Source organism: Oppia nitens, unplaced genomic scaffold, assembly GCF_028296485.1.
Source record: "Oppia nitens isolate AA-2021 unplaced genomic scaffold, nextdenovo-longstitch-racon4-pilon3 scaffold8_pilon_pilon_pilon, whole genome shotgun sequence".
Lineage (NCBI taxonomy): Eukaryota > Metazoa > Arthropoda > Arachnida > Sarcoptiformes > Oppiidae > Oppia > Oppia nitens.
Window position 1 is genome coordinate 2,368,774 of NW_026533252.1, and position 22,826 is coordinate 2,391,599.

Here is a 22,826-nt window from a genome sequence, read left to right on the forward strand (position 1 = left end):
AGATATTATAATAATAATCTTGATATTATTATTAATATTATTAAATGGCGACATCAATAAAACAAAGTGTCAGACAAAGTATTGGATTTATTGTTAAATATTTAATTTTTTTTGGTGTCACCGGTTATATGTGTTTGGGTGTGGTGGTTGTAGGTATGAGCTCAATATATATATATGAGTGAGTTATTTTTCCTACCAGTCCAGTATTGAGTGTGCAATGAGTTTATGTATTAGAGATGTACATCAAATTTGTTTCATTTTTGGTATTTCATTTGTTCCGTTAATTTATAATTAATAATCGGGTTTTTTAATATAAATAATCGCTTAAACCTTAAATTTTAATTACATAACAAATATTACAGTATTTATTTATATATAAAAATGCCTTAATGGTTATTGAAAATTTTTATTTATATACTGTATATATATATTTATATTTATTCAATAATTATTTATTATCATATACCAGTAGAAATAGTTAAATATTTTTGTTTGTTTGGATTTCATGATGTCTTCATCATATTATAATAATATGTAAATAATTTTGTTTATTTGTAGCACAAGTAGTAAATATCGTGTTATATATATAGTATACATATATACACTAAAATTTACATATTTATAATGTTTTGCCACTGGCCTCGATAACCACCATATATTTTAAGGGTATTACTTGAAGCATCATTTCCGTCCTATTTTTAATTATTATAAATATATTAACAATGGTATACAAACTGATACCAAACATTGATAAAAATTCATTTAATTAATTATATGATAACTTTCTCAACATAGACGACATAACTCTCTTATAATTACAATATTGAATAATTAAAAACATAAAATTGTATAATAATTGTTATATTGATTTTTTAGATATATTTGGAAAATGATATTTTTAGGAAAACACATAATTTAACATTAATATTAATATATATATATTATAATTCAAATGAATGATATAATTATTGAAAACTCGATTTTTCATCACAAATAAAATGTATCCAAAAATTAATTTTTTGTTGTTTATATAATGAGGAATTTTTGTAAGATATTATTTAAGTAGTAATAGTAACAATAATAATAATAATAACAATAATTGGAATAAAATAGCGTTGTTTACTTGAAATAGTAATATAAATGGTTTGTAAAATTTGAGGAAAATTTCATGAAATATTCTCAATGTTTGAATAGTTTTTCAATAAACTTGATAACCAACTGTACCCTTCATCGTTTGAATCTCAAATACATCACTCATAATACACGATGTTTTGAATTATATTATATAAAATTGAATCATTTGAAAACATTCACATATTTTGAATTTTTAAGGTTTTTTTTAGCTTTGATTAAAATTTGTATAACAGTCTGTGTAATATTTATGTATATTACAAATAATAATTTATAATTATTAACACTATTATTAATTAATATACTGTATATATATATATTTATAAGTATTAAGTTATTATTATTATTATTATTAGATTATAATTGATGGCTATTTTGAAAGTCTTAATAAGTTAGTTGTTGTGTTGTATTAGAACGGGTAGACCTATGGAAGTGGCAGTTTTGCCAGGTGCCATCTTTTTTATGCCATACCCGGGTCTCCTCGGATTGTTGGGTATGAGCCACACCAGACCTAAACACAACAGTTTTAATTAATTTTTTTTGTTTGTTATTATTGTTAAAATTGTATATCTATTAAAATAAACAGTTTTTTTTGCTACAGATAAAAATATTCTGATATATTAAAAAAACAAAATAATTAAGTTTTTTTTTATTAAAACTATAGCTTATATTTTTTTTTTAAAAAACACCGTAATAATATTAATAATAATAAATGCATAATAATCTAATTACAAATAACATTTAAATATAAAGTTCATATATAAGTTAACAATAATGTTAATAATAATAATAATAATAATACTGTAGTCTAAAAAAATATATATACGTCTGAAATAATATTTGCTAAAATCATAAATAAATTATAAATAAAATTAAAGCAATTTATGAGGCCTTTCAATTCAATTATAAAGCCATATGACAACAAAATTAGATTTTCTTTTTAAGGGTTTAAGCTTTTTTATATAACTTAACTTTTATAACTATATGGTATATACAGGTTTATACAAAAAAATACATTCAGCACATTAAATACTGTACATAACTTACATACTGTTGTTTATAGACAATGATAACACACATACATTTAATACACTACACATTTACTGTACTATACTGTAGTATATTCTGTATTGTAAGTTATTTAAGCAGTTATAACAGTATTGTATAAATCTTAAAGTAAAATGAAATTAAATTTATAGAGCACTTACTTATCCATGTATTGCGTGAGTCGAATGTATGCGATACAGGCTTTTAGATATATTGAGATATTCAGTATAGGAGTGAATGGGAGAGAAAGAGAGAAAGTGAGAGAGAGATAAAAAATAATAGACAATAAAAAATAAAAAGCAATTATTAATTTTTTAATAACCTTTAATTTATATAACATAGTATATAGTTTAGTATATTATAACAAATATATATWTTTTTTATAGTACTATTAATATAATAATTGCTACATACAAATATATAAATGTACCATAAATTTATGTGATGTAGATTTTTATTATGTTTGTTTGTATATACTGTATATATATATATACTGTACTGTACTTTTATTTTGCAAAATTGTCATAATAATTCATATGTATATTTGTGTACTATAAGTTATAGTCAATAACCTACTGTACTGTATCCTAATACCTGCACACCCGATGCTAACATTAATATAAATATTTATAGAAAATAAATATGATAATAATAATAAAATATTAATAATAATAATATTGTTAATGTTAATAAAGAATTCATTGTAGGAATTTAGATAATAAGCTTTTCGGTGGAAAAAAACTAAAATATCAAATGATATAAAATTGTAAAAACTGCACAAATAAAATAATAATAAAAAATAATAATAAATATTCTGTTTATTTTAATTTACAATTCTCTATAGTGACCATTATATTAATATAAATTATAGTTATTTTTATATTAATATTATATATATATACGTGTGTATGTGTGTGTGTTTATGTTTGAATGTGCGTCAGCAAAGGTGCCACAATTGATAAGATTATTGTATTAAAAATAGTTTTAATAATATTAATATCTTATAGTAATATTAATATAATGCAATATAACTATTTATTATTATAATGTATGTCTCATACCTGCATCATCTCCTAATAGATGAACTGATGGATTCAAAATTGTTGTGTTGAGTCCTTTTGAATTTTTACCTAAAACTGTTTAATAATATAAAATGTCAAATAACAACATTAGTTAAACATTTAATATATGTTTTTTTTTATTAATATACGACACAAAAAAATAATTTGATTAATGTAGTCAAACTATATCTAAGTCATGATATTTAAAATGTACTAAAATGTATTAAAAATTATTAATTTATTGTATATAAATAGTAGATTTTTAAAAATATAATAAATCAAAAATTATATATAATATTCATAATTAATACTTAATACTGTATAATACAGTTAAATCAATTTTTATACATTATAGCACTTATAAATATTTATAAAAATATAAAATATTGATTTTTCAATAATGTAAATTTTAGTTATATTAGTTATTTAAATAAATTTATATTTATGTATAATAATATATATGTAATATACATTTTTGTGAATTTTATTCAATAAGAACTTACTGTAATAATTAATATATAATATTTGTTTATTACATAGAAAACTAAATTTTATCTAAAATAGTTTATCTTTAATTGACTGTACATAATAAAAAAAAAATTAATACAACAATAATAATAATAAATAATTACACAGATTATTGTAATTAATTTTCTCCAGATAATTTTATAATGTAACAGTTTTATTAATTTAGTTTTATAGTGTGTCAATAATATGTCATTTTGTACTTAAAAATTATAACTAATTTAATCAGCAATTTTTATAATTAGTTTTATTGAATGATAAAAAAACAAAATATCCGCCTCAGGATACAATTAAATTAAACATTTTTATGTTCATTATTAGGGATATATCTGATTCATTTGAACCATAAATTACTGATTATTAAAACATTCTGACATTACTGTAATAATAATAATAATAATAACGAAATCCTTATCGTTAGCCAGTTTATAACAATAGAAATTATAGATTCTTTTTAAAATATCATAAATTTGATTAAAAAACTATTTTTAGTTTACAAATCTTCAAATTTATATATCAAAATTATGTATTATACATACAGTATATGTGTATATATGTAATATATATGTATATGATACTAAGTATAGTTAATTGACATAACTCGTGATAGATTTTCTTTACTAAAATCAAATCATAGTATTACTTGTTTGATATTACTGTATAATATGATATATTTTAATTAAGTTTTAACTTTATGATCAATATATTAGAAATATATGACAGTCATCTACTGTATTATGTCATAATTTTATAATATTGACCTAAATTTTATTTGTTTATATCATTGAAACTTTTGTGAGTACTATAATATAATTAGTATAATACAAATAATAAATACAAATAAGAGTCGGTATATATAAACTAATTTATTCCCTATTCGTTATTAAAGAAAGTTTAAAGGTTAGGTCATTCTAAAAATAAATAGAAATTTTGTTATTTTATCGATTTTTATACCATATAAGAGTAAATATATTGAAGTAACTTAAATAAATATTTTACCTATTTTTTGTGTGTTTGTGTAAAACACTATTATTTACTACAGATTTATTGTATTAAATAATAAAGTATTACTTAACTAAAAAAATTTAATAAAAAAATTAATAATAATATGATTATTATTATTATTTTTTAAAGTATAATAAATAATAAAATTTAATTTTAAATAATTTAGTGATTATAAATAAAACTAGACATACCATTATCAAAGTAAAATTTATGAAAGTCCATGCCTTCGACTAGATTGCCGAGAGCACCCGGCTCAAATGCAGTCATCTGGGAATCACATAATTTGGTATATGTTTCATAATCACCGCTACTAATGGCGTCAATTAATTGCTCAGTTATTTTGACAATTTCTTGTTTGCGAGCTATACAACCCACACACACACACATATAAATGCAGACAAAAAAAATATTAGATTTAAATAAATATCTATTAAATATTAATGAATTTATTATTTTTATCAAATATATTGATGAATTTAATGTATTTTAAAATACATGATTTACTTTATTATTGATTTTCTGTTTAATATTTATGTATATTTTAAATATATTATATCTTATGAAATGTGAATGATATTAATGTAATCTGATATTAGATACTATTAAAAATATATATATTTTGAATTTCTTAATGTATAATTCATAAAAATAATTATAAAATTTCTATTACATATTCTTTAACAAAAAAAGATTATATAATGTATTAATGTTAAAACAAATATAAATAATTAATATATAAATTTTTATTGCTATCTTAAACTTAATATCTCTTATAAAAAAAACTAAAATTTAATTATCTTTCAACTAAGATTAATTTTATATATCCATATATTCTATATATATCTTAAAGTTATTTGATTTACTAATGATAAATAACAGTATACTGTAGATAAATACAATACAATCTACGAAATAACATAACAACAAATGATAACAATAGAGAAATGGAAATAAAACAAAATAAAGAGACAATACTAATAGATTGGGAAAATAGTAAAGAAAATATGATAGAAATATGATAGAAATATGATAGATATGATAGATAGAGAGGTAGACTTACGATCTAACAAACCATTGGAACTCCGGACTACTGTTTAAGGCACAGGTATTTTCATATTTCATTTGTTTGGCAATCGTTTTCATTGGAGAGATACACATAAATCGGAAAGTTTGGTCAGTGATAGATATACAGTATATATATATAGATTAGTTGGATAAAGATAGACATGAAGTGTTCAATAATGAGGAGATTCATTGCAGTTATTGATCAATGAATTTGATCAGATCATAGGTCATATGTGTAATCAATGGATATATATAAAAAAAGAAAACAATGATATAATGTAAATAATTTATAATAATTTCAATGTTTTTATTTGTTCAAATCAATTAATTTAATGCTGTTATACTGTATATAAGGTAAATAAGTTAGGTTTGGAGTCAAAAAAACATTGTTCAATAAATTAAAAGGAAATGAATTTGTTTAGTTAATAAAGTGATTAATATACTGTATAACGCATCAAACATATATTTAAATTTAAAAAAAAAACATTTTTACTCGTATTATTAATTTTAGTATTTAATTTGTTATCATAAATAAAAACAACAACAAAAATACTAGTAAATAGCTAATAAACTAATATTATTGTCTATAAATAATATGATAACTATAAGTATATCAACAAATAGTAATACTAATAGAAATAAATATAAAGTATTTTAACAAACCTTTGGCGTCTTCATCCTCAAGGGTTGTATTACTAGAATCAGTTGATTCCTTGACGTGAGAGCCGTCACCCTTCTTGGCTACTATTGAACGACCTGTTCATCACAATATGGATACACAATATATATTTATATATATTTAATTAGCCAATTGACTGATTGTTTGTTTGTTTGTCTAATTAAGTTTGTGTATGTGATTTGTCACAAATAAATGTTTTAAATGTTGTTATCAAGCAATTTATTTTAAAAAAACAAACAAATTAAATAAGCAAATAATGATTAGTTTTTTTTCTAATTTACTATTTTTTTTGTTTCTACAATATTGACAAAATAAAATTATTAATATAAATAAATCTATATATATTACATTCTGTATGCTTGATAAATTTGATATAATTTTAATTTAAAAATAGATATTTAAAAATTACTATATTATACTTGAATTTAAATATAAAAAAATATTTAATTAGTTTCAACGATACTTATGTGGCAAACAAAATACTTGAAAAATAAATTAATAAATTTTATGTTTATGTATTCAATTTTCTTTTTGATTATTATTATTTTGATTTAAATTTAATCTCTCAGACATATATAATATTAAATTGTTTATCTGTCACGTATTTTTCGAAAAAAATTTCATATATATTATTGGTAACAATAATGCCATAAAAATAATATTTATGTAATGTTTGTATACATAAATAAATCTAAACAAATTAAATGATTTTTGCTGGACATTAAAATTCTAGTCATATTTTTACTTATGCAAATTTTTATTATTTATCATAATATAAAGTAATAGTAAAAATGATAGTTTCATAATAAACAAAATTAAAAACAACAAAATTAGTTTTAACATATAAATTACAGCAACATTGAACTTATGTTATATATATTTATATTATATATAAATATCATATAATATTATATTTATATATCTATATATTTGGTTTAAAACAACAGTAATATTATTACAATTTTTAAATTAAAATTATTTCAGTATATAATTAAAATAATTTATATATATTTTTTATATAGTCACATATATGAACGTTAAACGTGCAAATTACTATTTTATTGATTTAGACATTAATATTTTATCAATTTTATGTATGTGTATAATATATTCAAACAAAATACAGTTTACAGTTATACTTTATATTTAAAAATATAAAAGCAAATGTATTATACGGGTATTTAAATTATAATAATAATACTCGTGTGAAAAAACAATATAATGGCTTTATATTTAAAAGATAGGCTTTTAAGGAACTAAATGTTTTTATACTTTTATATAAAAAACTAGTACTTAAGTAACGGTGAATATTGAATACAAAATTTAATGTATGATTTTTTAAAAATTATATAAATTGCACTTTTAAACTCATAATAATAATCTATAGTTAAATTTCATTTAATAACAACAATTTTAAATAGTTATGAAACCTTGCTAAATTTATTTTTTTTAATGTAAATTCTCTTATATCTGTAATATCTTATATTTCAATTTATAATTTCTGCGAAATAACTAAAGAATATTTTAAAATATAAATAATAATTTCTAATAAAATGATTTAATTGTGAATTGAAAAGTAGGCTTATATATTTTACTTATATGTGTTCATATTTAACGATAAATTTATATTTATATAATTTTTAAATTTATAAACATATTTTTTTATTTAGAAATCTTGTTAAAGATAGTAGAGTTTAGTTATATATTAATATATATGCTTTATATTTATATATCCAATAAATTATAACAGATTATAAACTCAGTTAAAGTATATTAAAAGTAATATATATATATATACCATAAGATCAAACAATAAGAGTTCTGTAATGATATGATTATAGGGAAAAATAATAGCAATTCGTTGCATAAATGCTGACATGATATCAATGTTGACATTTTTGCTCTCTTTCTCTCTCTCTTTCTTTCTCTTTGATATTTTTATAATAAAATATTTGTTGCAAAACTAAAATTTGTTTTTTTTGTTGAATACAGTACACTACTGTACGGTATGGTTGAGAAGCGGCCTATCATTATCACGAATCGACAGTAAGAAACCTGATGTTCCGTTAATAAACATTTATATATCCAAAAGAAAATCCATATTGAATAACATATAAAGAAAATTAGATATTTATTTTCACTATACTTTACTTTTGTTAATAATAATATTAATTGATTGTGAAAGAGAAAGACAATACAATATATATATATATATTTATAAATAGGAAATGAAAAACTGTTTGTTAAATATATTACAGTATTATTATATATATATATATATATATATATATATATTGATAGATAAATGGGAATTGATTAGTGAGCTATTTTCCACAGTAGATAATTATAGCAAGTTTAGAGAGAAAAAACAATACAACAACTAATGATCTCTTATTTATAAATTAAGAGTCAAATGACAAACTCTTATGTATACAAATAGTACACTTAATGTTTAAGCATTGTATCTAATTTTGTAATTTAAGAATATTCTGTGAATATATATATATATATATACTGTATATAATAGTGACTTATTTTGCCTTTTTCTGTATAAAATTCTCGGCAATAGAAATAAAATTCCTTAGAAAATAACATATAATATATAGATTGTATTATACATATACCGAGTGATAGTATAAATAAAATTAGATTTTTCTTTGAATTAAATAAATAGTAAAAATCCAATTTATTCTTATCATAAAAAACTGTATTATATAAATATACTGTAAAATTCACTCTTATGTTCACTGATTTAGTGAGTGAGTGACTGTGTGGTTGACTGATAAAGTGAGTGAATGAGTGAGTGAGTGAGTGAGAGAGAGAGAGAGAGAGAGAGAGAGAGAGAGAGAGAGAGAAAAGATCTTTTAAATATTTTTTTTTCAAAAAAATGTTATCTTTCTGTGAAATTTTATTATGGTTTATAAAAATATTTTTGCCATTTTTGGTAACATTTTCATAGTATTTATGTTAAAAAAATTTAATATAAATGAAACATATGCTTGACTTTCAATTTTATAATTATTAAGTTATTATTTATATTAAATTTATATGTATAATAAATGTGTAATATATTGTATGTATAGCTTTAATGATATGATCATATGTACTACTGTGTGTTTATATGTAGTGTATAAATGATATGTACTGTTTGACTACTGATAATAAAGCTTGAATGAATAGCAAATATTTATTATTTTCAATTATTATTAATATTTTAATTTAACAATTATTATTATCATCTTTTATTTTGAGATGTTTATTAATTTTGATAATATTAATTTACAAATTATATTTGCTCAAATAATTTTTAAGTATTGATAATAATAATACTAAAATACAATAATAATTTTACAGTCATAATTCACTAGCGATTCAAATATGAAAACACATATTAAAATATATAAAAACTTGTTTTTTTGTTTCTATTGAAATATTTATCAGATTTTATATCATATATCATTATTATTGAGAAAATAACTAAATTTTTAATTATTTAATGTTGTTTTATCTGTTAAAATATTTATTTATATAGTCGTCTCACACCATAACAACAACTACAACAACAAAAGTCGACTCAAAAATCACTATCTCTTTCATTGTCATTCATTTATCTTTTTATATACTGTATATACCATTACTATCTTTATTTTTATATACAATACATACAGTAATATATTTGTGTATTTTTACTATCTTTATGTCTTGTTTTCAATATTTATTTTTACTTAACTTTCCACTAAATAAATAAAAAACAATAATAATATAACACAAAAAAAGAGAGACTACTACTTTGCGAGTCTTCAAACAATTCATTCACCATTGCAACAGAAAGAGAGAAAGAGAGAGAGAGAGAGAGAGAGAGAGAGAGAGAGAGGTGATGTGTGTGTCTATCGTAAGGCATGAGAAAATAGTCAAATAAAATAGCGAATCATTAATCAAATGAAGGAGAAGTGGTGGTAAAAATTAGAGGACATTGTGTTTCTGGAGATTGCAATTGCTATTTGCCATCACTTATGGCTTTTAACCGTTTGATATCAATGTCGTTGTCGTCACTGAAGTCATCATATGTTGAATTCTTATCATTTCTTATTTTAGTCTTATTTTGTTCACTAAAAGCACTGGTAATTGATTTTCTGTTTGATATAACTCTCATCATATTATACTGTATGTGATATATATTCTGTATATAATCTATAGATGTATATATTGTGTGAACATTATTACTGCAGCTATTCTTTATGATCCAATCTATCTGTTAAACCACATATACATAAACATTATACGTATATATACTGTATATATGTATTATATATATGTTTATAACATCTTACTGTATATTTACTGAGTATTGAGTAATATTTGTTAAACAAAAGCACGAAATTTTGTTTTATTACAACAAATGACAAATTATTTACTGTTTATTAAATAAAATCATTTTTATTCATTAGTCAATTATTTGAATTTCTGTCATTTCTCTTTTATTTTATGATAAATTATTTAATTAAAATATGTTTAATAATAATAAGTAATTAAAAATTGTAGTAATAGTCACATACATATATATATACAGTATATACTATATAGAATATTCATGTATAATATTAGCTTAGATGTCTATTATTCACAATCAATGTTAATTATAGAGAGATATTAATAAAATTATTGTATATTTATTTTAGTTTTTTGTCTTATAAGTTTGATATATAAATTTATATATGATTTGATGTGTTTGAGTGTATATGTATGTGTGAGTGTGAGTGGGTATATGTGTTACTAAACTCTATTACTAAACTAATCAATATTAATACTATTAAACATATCCACAAAGTATTAAGAATTATTGCATAAAATGCAATAAAATAAGAAAATTATGATAAATATAATATGATATTAGCTGTTATTTATTTTATTAATATAATTACTATATTTGTAGAGTAAATCTTATAAATCTATGAAAATTGTGAATACATTTCACAAGAAAACATCTGATATATTAAGAATATTATATAAATTATTTATTTATTTATTGTTAATTTATTGTAAATATTAAAATAATTAATATATCTATTGCTTATAATTAGATTATATAATTAGTTTTAATAATTTTCATAAAACAATATTATATTATTTATTGTTACATTTCAATAAATATTTAAATATAAAGATATGTTAAGTTATTGTATATATATATATATAATATTTTGACATCTAGATTGCTAATATATTTAATTAAAATTTTTGTAATATTTGAAACATTGAGCTTATAGTTTGCAATATCATATTTATTTATTAATTAATTGAGCTCACTATTAGACTCATCATACACAATTAGCACATTTAGTTTAATGGACAACAATAAATTTGATACTCGATATTTGATATAAATAGATAAATGGCCCTATAAACAGCATATACTGTATATATATAAATTTATATATATGATACATATAAAATTATATTTAATTAATTGAATCACACAAGTATTGGACTTAACTAATATCAATGTTTTTGAAATTGTGTTATATTTAGTATATAAAAGGAATGATGGGAACAAAAGTTAATTAACTTTAACTAAAATATTTTGAGTTAACGAGATTTTAGTTTTTTATGAAAATTTTCATATTTTTAGTCTTATCTCTGAATAATAATCAAAATATTTTAAATAGTTTTAAAATAAACTGTATATATATATACTGTATATATTTAAAAGTCATAAGATTTTGTTACATAATCACAAATATAGTTATCAAGTTATTAGCACTCATAATGTGAGAACAAATTATTAAAAGATATACAGTATATCCCAATAAAATATCTATATATTTATGATAAAATTTATGAGATAATTATATCGTAATGTTTATCTTTATATATTTTATATTAATTATAGCATCAAAATATAATGATTGTATTTATATAACAAAAATTATTAATAGTTAAGTAAAGTATATTATTAGAAATGAATTATTGTTGTTAAATAAATAAAATATAAAATATATGTTAACAATAAACAAAACAAAATTAGATTAAATTAAATCAATTCTTTCTCTTTTTTTTGTTGAAAAAACATGCAATTAATTAAAATGATTGTTAACTACTGTTGATTGGGATCGGACTGCGAGTGACCGGCGCCGTCACCGACAACAGCAGCAGCACTGGGACTGGGACTTCGATCGGTTGAGGACTTGGACTTACTAGAAAAGTTGCGGGTGGCCAACATTGTGGTCAATATGGCGCCCTTGAGTTTTCGGCGGGCATTGAACTTCTTAAGGCAGTCTACCGTCTCCTGTCTATGGAGTGTCGAGGCTACCCGTTCTCGTTGACAGATCCACGGGTGTTTCAATGCCTCGGCCGCTGTGATACGTTTGGCCGGATTGACGGTCAGCATCGAGTTTATCAGGTTTTTGGCTTCGGGTGTCACGGTATCCCATTCCGGTGAGGGATACTATATCAACAACAAAACAAAAATTTATATATATATATATATAAAGTATACAAACATCACATCCGTAACAATATTGTACAGTTCAAACAATTTGTTTGGTTGTAGTTAATGTAAATATATAACAATGTTTTCATTTTTATATATATATGACAGCAAACAGACGTCCAAAATATCGATTGACATAATATTGAATGCAAATATTTGTTGTTTTGTTACCATTTATAGAGTAAAAAAAAGTATTTTTGATGTTCATATGTGATATGAAAAGAAAAGATTATTGAAAAATGTAACATTAATATAAATACATACAATATAAATACAGTAATATAATACAATAAATTTAATATTATATAAAAAAAATTGAACCCATCACTCATACATCATAAGCTCCGGCCTTTATTTGTGCATAAAGTCTGTGCTGATCCTCGTCCCAAAAGGGTGGGTAACCAACTAATAGTATATACAGTATAACTCCTGTATCGTAATGACAAAAAATAGTATATTATTAATGACAGCCCACATGTATGTCAAAATTGTGTGATCAATGGTCTCATACCACAGGCCCATATATCGACGGGTTTGCCGTATGGGTCCTTCTTTAGCACTTCAGGCGATAAATAGCCAGGAGTTCCGGCAAAGCCTATTAAAAAAGGACAGACATATCAAATTCAATAAGACGTGAATGAATAATAGATTGTATTTATGAAACTGACTTATAATTAGCGATACAATATAATAATTACTCTTTTTCTTAGCGCAAAACAGTAAACATAAGTTATAGGTTTTTAGTTTATTAAGCAGTATTAGTGGTGTGTGTGTCTAATAAATGAGAAAACTATGTTTCAATTGTTTAAAAGCTCAAAATGATAATAAATAAATTGTTGAAAGAAATGAATTGTGATATCTAACACTAAACATATAAATCAACACTTAATTCATTTTAAGATCTACAGTATTTCATTGTTAAGACTATAAACTAAAGTGTATTGATTAGAAAATAAATTAAAATGGACCATGGTTCATTTTTCATATAATAAGTTACTGATTTTATGTGCTATTAATATGATATAAGTTTGATAACAGTGTATTTATTTGAAATAATTTTTACAGAATATTCTGGAAATTATTATTATTAAAATTATACATTTATTTTAAATGGAATAATAATTTTTTGTTATTATCGTTCAATATATTCATTTATTTTAACATAATTAATGTAAACAATAAATAAAATATTTACTATTTTGTAGTAATAATCATTATTAATGTGTTTTATGTAAATTATCAAATATGAAAAACATATTAGAAATATTGCTTAACAACAAAACCCAATTAGAAAACTATAAATACACACAAATATATATATCGATTATCATGATTATCATGGATAAGGCAATATATAATATATATAAGTTATATAGAGGAATGTTATGTGTTGTACATACCATACCAAGCCTGTTGCTCGCCTTGTACTTCAATAGCCAGTCCAAAGTCAGCTAATTTAACGGCAGCGCCTTTAGCTTTACTCGCTAGTAATAGGTTTTCAGGCTGTTATTGAAAAATGAAAATATATTATATATATATATATATATAAACAAGAATTACATACATTTTACAAAAAAAGACAAACAATCGGTAATCAATAGTCACATAAAATTTGTTGTTAACAATTGTGACTGTGTGTGTGTAGGTGGGTGAGTGGGTGGGTGAATGGGTTTTATATTAATATATGCTTTTTAAAGAAACGTTTTAGACTATGTGTCAAATAAAATATTTCATATTTTCTATGTGTAAATGTATATTTCTATAGTATATATACATTGTATGCATTCAAATAATTTTTCACGCATTTTCAAAAATATATCGATTTTTCCGTAACATTTATTTTATGTTAAAAATTTTTTGTTAACTTAAAAGAAAAGTCTGTTCAGATTTAACTGATATTTTATGAGTTAAAAAACAATTGACATTTATTGCTGACAAAATTCACTTGATATCTATGTTTATTTTATTCATAATAGTATTTAAAATTGACTTTTATTATTACATTACATAATAGAAAACAAGACATAAAAATCATTAAAATGCTAAATTGTGTGATTGTTTTTTGTTTTATCACAACATAGTTAACTGTATACCTGATTACTAGACACCTGATGATGCTATTAAGCACTTGTATCTAATTGTATGTGTGTTTTATATATATTTACTATCATTTTATATGCTAAATATAAAAAACAACAAAAACACGCTCCAAGAAAATAAAACAAAGCATTAATATTTTTTTAAACACAAAACAATTTATATTATACAAAAAATGTCTCAAAAATTACTCTATATGTGTGTGTGTTTTGTGAACAATAATTTATAATCATTAATATTACTTTAAAACTTATATGTCGTCAGTTCATTAAGTATAGAAAGAGATGTGTTTGAAAAAAATGATAAATATTTTTTGATATTATATATGTTGTTTTTTAACAGATATTAATGATATTTAACTCACAATTTTAAAACCCATATAATACCAGTAAAATAAAATCTATCAATACTATCTACGTATATAAGTAACAAAAGTGTAAATTGTTATTATAATAATTATAATAATGATAATAACATTTCTTGTCAATTATAGAAATGTATATATCTCTCCAATGTATTCAAAATAACAATAAAAATAATAATATAATATATAAATATATACTTTATATTTATATATTTAAAAGTAGAGCACATTTCACAGTATTGTATACTATAATACAGTACTACTCTACCAATTATCAAAAATTAAATTACTATTTGATATTAAATTGTACATTAATATTGATAGTTGAGAAATGGGGTTTTCATATTTACTATAATATTTAGTATTATGTTTATTTGAAATATTTGTAATACTTTGTAATATTTAAAAAAAATATAATAGCAATATAAATTGATAGATATTATAATATAAAAAAATAATAATCAAATAATAAAACTTACTTTGAGATCTCTGTGTACTATATTATTCATATGGCAATGATTTACAGACTCGAGTATCTGTTGTATACAATGGGATGCATCGGCTTCTGAATAGTACTCTCGGGCGACAATGTCCTCAAAGAGTTCACCGCCGGTAACCAAATCAAAGATTAAATAATGAAAGCCTTCCTCTTGGATGCTGTCGTGTAACCGAACTGTTCAACAAAATTCAAAATATTTAGACATTTACTTAATTTATTATAATTTAAATACAGTCTGTAATAGTAGCGATAGTTAAAAATAAAAATCTTATTAATTTCTATATTTTCATTTAGCATTTTTTTACTCATAGTTTTTATGTTTGCAGTTTTTTTTGTCGGCACTACTATTAGTAAAATCTATAAATTATTTAATTAAACTTACACAGTTACTGTATAGTTTATATAAATATATAAATTTATATCTAATGTGTTTGTACTGTGTATATGTATATATGTGTGTGTTTGCCTATCACTCACTATCTATCAAAAGCAATCAATAATTCAAATAAATGTCACTGAAAATACATATATAAATTATTTACTCATATAATCCCATTGCTTAGACATCACAACAACAACAACAAATGTTGTTCAAAATTGATTAAGACTCTAATGTTTAATGATTACTTTTGTGAGGATTTAAAAACTAAATTATCATAATATATTAGATGGTTATGATTGTGTGTGTGTGTGTGTGTGTGTGTGTGTGTACGCTAAGTATATAATCGTTGTTTTTTTATTTGTATGAATTTTTTTATTTGTAATATACTGTATAGTGTGTAATGTTTGTTATGTTATATTTTTATTATGTTCTCAATCATTTAACCAAACAAACAAATAGCATTAAATTAATGCAAAATATCTATAGTTTTTTGTGTGATATGCAATATATATTTTTTTGGGGTAAGTGTTTGCCATCAAATCATGTATATATCATATATTTATATATAATACATAAGATTCTTACTGTTTTAGTACAGTACATACTCGGCTATATTGTAAAAGATAAACTACATTTATTTTGAAACAAAATTTTTTTATGCTTTATTGTAATATTATATCGTATATGTGTGAAAGTTATTCAAATAAAGCCATAAGATAGTAGAGAAATTGCATTAAAATTTATATTCAAAAATTCAGTGAAATGTTATTTTTTATTTTACTTGATTTTTTCCACAAAAATATGATCTATATATATATATTCTTATTTTAATAAAAAATATATTGAAAATTTTACACACATTTTTTAAATAACTATAATTAAGACGTTATGCAAATTAAAATTGTATAACAGTATAATAAAATAGTATATAAATATTAGTATTGTATTCATAAATTGCTTGGTACACAAAAAATTTTTTTTAATTATAAATTATTTCAAAACAATATGCAATTCCTTACCAATGTTTGGATGATTTAATTTTCTACAAATTCGTGCCTCTCTTTCCAATTTTTGAAAATCTATAAAAAACAAATAAGTCAAATATTATATATATGATTTATATATATATATATACGGTATATACTATATAAATCTCTACAATAAAAATGAATAATAAATTTTTATGTATACAAAATAAGTACACAACACAGTAAATAATGACATAAAACACAATTCAAAATAAATTGAATTTTTGTATTATATTTTTTTATATACACCATAGATATAAATATGCTGCATATTTTGATTATAAATCCCTGGTTATATATCGTAATTTATTTTTGTTATATTGTATATAAATTGCATATTATATGTCATATAATATAACTTGTATGATAAGTGTATATTTCATCATTTATATAATGTAAAAGTTTCATGAATTTATTATTAAAAACATAACATTTATAAATAAATAATAAATTTTAATATTGGAAATTATTCTATTAAATAATATTGATCAATTTTGATACTAAATAATGAAATCATAAAACTTTAATTAAACAAATATGCAAATTAAAAACATTATCATTTACTTTAAATTATTTGATATTTTTAAATTTTGTTAGCATTAAAAATATTAGAAATTATCAATTAATAATATATATTTAATAGTTATTTACATATAAATTGTCTTTAATATTGATATTAAATACAGGTTGTTATTTTTTAAAAATAAATAAAACATTTAGAAATATTCAGAAATTTTTTTATAATAATAATAATAACATAATATGTAAATTTGTATAAATATATATATAATTAATTAGTTAACGACAGAAAGTTTTAATGTAAAATAAATTACATTTGTTTGTTAATTATTTTTGCAAAATTAACTACTAACTTATTTCAACATATGTTACATTTATAAATTTTGTTTTTAGTTTTTTTTAAACTAAGCAATATTTCATTGAATTAATTTAGTTTGTATTTTAATAATTTTTATTGTGTTGTTTTACTACTGGAAAAAATAACTTTAATGATATAAACTTTATAAAATTGATATCATAATTTAGTAAAGTTTGCCGGTCACGTTTAATTTAAGTTATATTTCTAAAAATTTATTTTTATTGTTAAATTTATTTGTTTTACTATATACAATATACACTTTTCATTCAATTACTAATTTTTTTTATGAAACTAGTTTAAAATATATTATCAAGATTATAGATATTTTTTATTTTAAAAAAAGATCTTATTTTAAATAGTAATTTATTTCTACAAAAATAAAATGATGCGTGTATTTACTATATAATTGTAAAATATTTATAATGCTGTATTATATAATAAAAATTTATCTAATCTATGATAAAAAGTTGTCTTATTTGCTGATATCATGCCTATAGCTATATTATTATCATTTTTATTATTGTTATTACAAGATAACCTAGAGTTATGCAAATTAAAGGTTTGTTTACTTTACACTCACAAAAAACAATGATTAAATTTAAACATAAATAATTAAAATTATTAAAGTGTTATTAAAAATATTTAATTAAAAAACTAATCTTATTATTATATTAATAGTCTATTTTTAAACATTTACTATACATTACACTTTCAATCAATTATTAAAAATATTTTTTTTGTTTAATTTTTTAAATGCATTTTTAATAAATTAAATACAAAATAGGTCTTAAGTTAAAGTGTTATATATTAATATAAAAATTTATATTATATATAAATTTTATATGTATTCATTAAACTTGATTACTTTATTTAATATATGTCATCAGTCATTACTTAAAAAATTTAATTGTAGACACGATCACAATAAATATAAATATATATTATGATATACACTAAATTTTGTTATTTATGACATAACTGATAAAACTAAGAAATTGTATTATTATGCATTTTCAATAATTTAATTTACAATATATATCTATATTTAGATTATTAAAATGTATATTTTTTGAATTGAAATGATTTTAATTGAAATTTAAATTTTAAAATAAATATTATAGTTTACTTTTATTTCGTAAATGCATTATTATTGTACATTCACTTTGTTTCTCACTCTAAATGTACAGGAATTTACTAATTTAAGAGTCAGCAAAAATAATATTACTTAACTCWCTCTCTCTCTCTCTCTCTCTCTCTCTCTCTCTCTCTCTTTATTATCACTTTCTTTATCACTCACTCACTCATTCATTTAGTAACTCACTCACTCACCAAAATGTAAATATCTATTTATTAGAAGCAAAATATTGCATATATATATACTGTATTGTACTTATGCAGTAATATAAAACTAAAAATAAAATAAAATAAAAATGCAAATGCGAACATAATTTATAGAAATACTTAAATTTAGACTAATTGTACACTTTTTATGATATCACCCATAATTGTTAGCCCAATGACTATTAGTGTATATATATTGTGTATAAATGAAAATATTTAATAGTATGAATATATACAGTATATATCAATAGTTTAGTTTTAAGACCCAAAAAAATCGATTTTCAAAGTTATGTTTTTAATAACAATGTGTATGTATTTGTAATATAATTAATGAACTATAAACTACTCTATGAGAAACACATAAAAATTCTTATATAAGTTTATATAGTTTTCAATTGTGTATTATATGCCAAAACAAAATTATTATTATTATTATTGTCTATTTTCTACACAAAATAAAAAAGACATTTATTATATTATAGCTATATTATTATAATGAAAACTCATTCACACATCACATATAGTTAAGTAAAAAATATTTAAAATATAATTAATTATAAACAGTTAAAACTATTTGACATTATCTTTTTTATTTTGTGTTGTCTGTTTATATGTGTTAAAAAATAAATGTAAATATTTTGCTAAAATAAAAATAAATATATATAACAATCTATACATGTATGTATTTATACACTATTTATATATATACATAAAGTATAATAGTACTGTATATAAATATTCTTTCTATAATATTAACAATATCTTAATAATTGTAATATTATATTAAAAACAAATAGCTAATAACAAGTCATATAACAAAATCGATAACATGAATATATAAAATTAATAATAAGAAAAAATAAATATTTTTTTTCATATCCATGAATTAAATAAATTAAAAATACAAATAATAATCATATAAATTTATATATATATATTATATATAATATAATATAATTTTACAACAATAAAAATGCAAATTTCACATTAACAGTATAATTTCTAACATTTTCAATAAATAGATTTGGAAATGAAATAAAATTTGATAAAATTACAAAATAATATATATATATATATATAAGATATAATATAATGGACGAACCTCTTGACGATAATTTTTTGGTATTAATTATTTTTGCCGCAAATTCTAATTGTGTTGCTTTTTGTACACATCGTCTCACTATTGAAAACGCGCCCCTAATTTAATGGATTAAACAAATTCATTAGTTAATTGCATAATATGTTTGAAAATAATATGACGACCACCACTACCAACAATAACAAACAATTTTTGTGTTATTATTATCTCTAAAATAATATTATAGATATTATATATATGTATGTATATATATATATATGTATGTGTGTATTTGTAAAAATATTAATTTTACTAAAATAAATATTAAAATAGCATTATTTGTTTTTTAAATAAATAAATATATATATCCTATTTATAAATTTATTAAAAATAAAAGTTAATCAATAATTTTTGAATTATTAATATATATATATATATATATGTATAAGTATTTATAATAAAATTTGAAAGAACTAGAATTTTATGTTATTTTTGTTTTTATAATAATATAATCATAATAAACAAGTTGGAAAACCTGTATAATATTTATTGCCTATTTAAAGTTTAAGCTTATCTAAATATAATCACATTAGTAGTCTATAATTAGATGTGAATGTATATGTGAGATATATATATATTTCATTAGGTATTTATGAAAAATACAATAGCAATATTTTTTTCGGAAAATTGTAAATAAATAAACACAATGTATATATGTGTTAGTGTGTATGTATGTGTAAATATCTGCAAACATACAGTGTATATAATGAATATACAGTATATATACAGTATATCTGTATATATATATATAATATACATCTGGAATATATTTTTCAATTCTGAAATCAATGGAGAATCTGAGTGTACGGTATATACTGTAATAAATAGTATAACAGAACTGATGATCAAAATTATTTGTCTGCATTAATGCAGAATATATTATAATTAAAGTAATGATGAAAAAATGTTTGGTGGCATATATGGGTATTATAATAAAAGTTTTTTAGGTTTACATACTTGCCCAGTTCCTCCTTGAGCTCATAATTATCAGAGAATCTGGTCGTAGCCTGTGGTGGACCCGCCATTTTACTCTGGCTTGTATACCATAACACACACACACACACTAGTGCCGACTAATATTACTTACTATACCAATCCATACATACACAACAACACACATACACTCAAGAATAATACTGTTTATACCATATATATGGTATATTTCTCTGTGTGTATGCGTATATGTGCTATATATTCAGTGAGTCTCTCCGGTATATTATATATAAATGCTATACCATTGATGATGACATACATATACAGTATATATATTAAAAACACTGGTTTTATACATATAATCTGTAGACACACATATACTTATATACACTGTTAGTAGACCTGTATTTATACGATATATTGTAGAATATTGTATTTGTAATAATGTAGGTTTTCAGGGAAACGATGCCTAAGTTTAAAACACGAATATTATGTAATGAGAGTGAGTGTGTGTGTGTGTGTGTGTGTGTGTGTGTGTGTGTCAATAGTTATGTCGATAATAATAATTGACAACAGTTTATAGCTTTTTTTGCAGCATTTTCACACTTATGGCATACTATAGTTTATATTAGATATATACTGTATTATATATATATATATATATATATATAGTATAAAAACTAATCACAACAACAACAACAAAAACTCCAGTTCCCGATTATATAAGTTGTGTGAAATATTATTACTGTTTTATATTTATTAACTTTTTTTCTTTTTTTACTGTTTGAAAAAAGTAATAATAACTGAGATTTTTTCTTTGGTATAAAGATTTATAACACAAACTAAAACTTTAATATACAAAAATTTTATTATTAGATAAAAATAATTTTATATAATACTGGAATATAAATTTTTTATATATATACAATTATATATAATTGTTTAAGCATGTAGTATTTATAGATAATATATTACAGATTTAAAACAAACAGTCAGTAAAAAACAGTATTAATAATTTTAAACTTCACTTAATGTTGTGAATAAATTTGTTATTTTTGAAATATAGATTAATTAAATAAATTTATATACTTAATAAATAACAATTATTATATACAATCAAACAAAATTATTTAATCACAACAACAAAAACAAGTATTGCATTAA

At 20.7% G+C, this 22,826-nt stretch overlaps 1 protein-coding gene across 3 annotated transcripts; it reads right to left on the reverse strand.

Annotated features, from left to right (window-relative positions):
- Positions 1 to 1,470: 1,470 nt before the first annotated feature.
- Positions 1,471 to 21,963, reverse strand: LOC128963892 (calcium/calmodulin-dependent protein kinase type II alpha chain-like). Of its 3 annotated transcripts, none has more exons than XM_054310432.1 (14): positions 21,687 to 21,963; positions 20,694 to 20,788; positions 17,365 to 17,424; positions 15,944 to 16,137; positions 14,404 to 14,506; positions 13,515 to 13,598; positions 13,338 to 13,432; positions 12,709 to 12,958; positions 6,498 to 6,590; positions 5,830 to 5,856; positions 4,961 to 5,131; positions 3,240 to 3,314; positions 2,340 to 2,379; positions 1,471 to 1,642 (listed from the first exon to the last, which is right to left on the reverse strand). In XM_054310432.1, the coding sequence occupies exons 1-14, from the start codon at positions 21,752 to 21,754 to the stop codon at positions 1,516 to 1,518; spliced, it is 1,482 nt and encodes a 493-aa protein (XP_054166407.1). In that variant the 5' UTR covers positions 21,755 to 21,963; the 3' UTR covers positions 1,471 to 1,515. The 3 variants fall into 3 exon arrangements, with proteins under 3 accessions (XP_054166407.1, XP_054166406.1, XP_054166408.1); XM_054310431.1 differs by having other exon boundaries at positions 5,830 to 5,859; XM_054310433.1 differs by lacking the exon at positions 2,340 to 2,379 and having other exon boundaries at positions 5,830 to 5,859.
- Positions 21,964 to 22,826: the final 863 nt, after the last annotated feature.

Coding starts and splice junctions, on each gene's coding strand:
- LOC128963892 (XM_054310431.1), bottom strand. CDS start 21,754: ATGGCGGGTCCACCACAGGCTACGACCAGATTCTCTGATAATTATGAG. Junction 13,433..13,514: donor CGTCGATATATGGGCCTGTG/GTATGAGACCAT, acceptor ATTACGATACAG/GAGTTATACTGTATATACTA. Junction 5,132..5,829: donor TTCCAATGGTTTGTTAGATC/GTAAGTCTACCT, acceptor TGGGTTGTATAG/CTCGCAAACAAGAAATTGTC.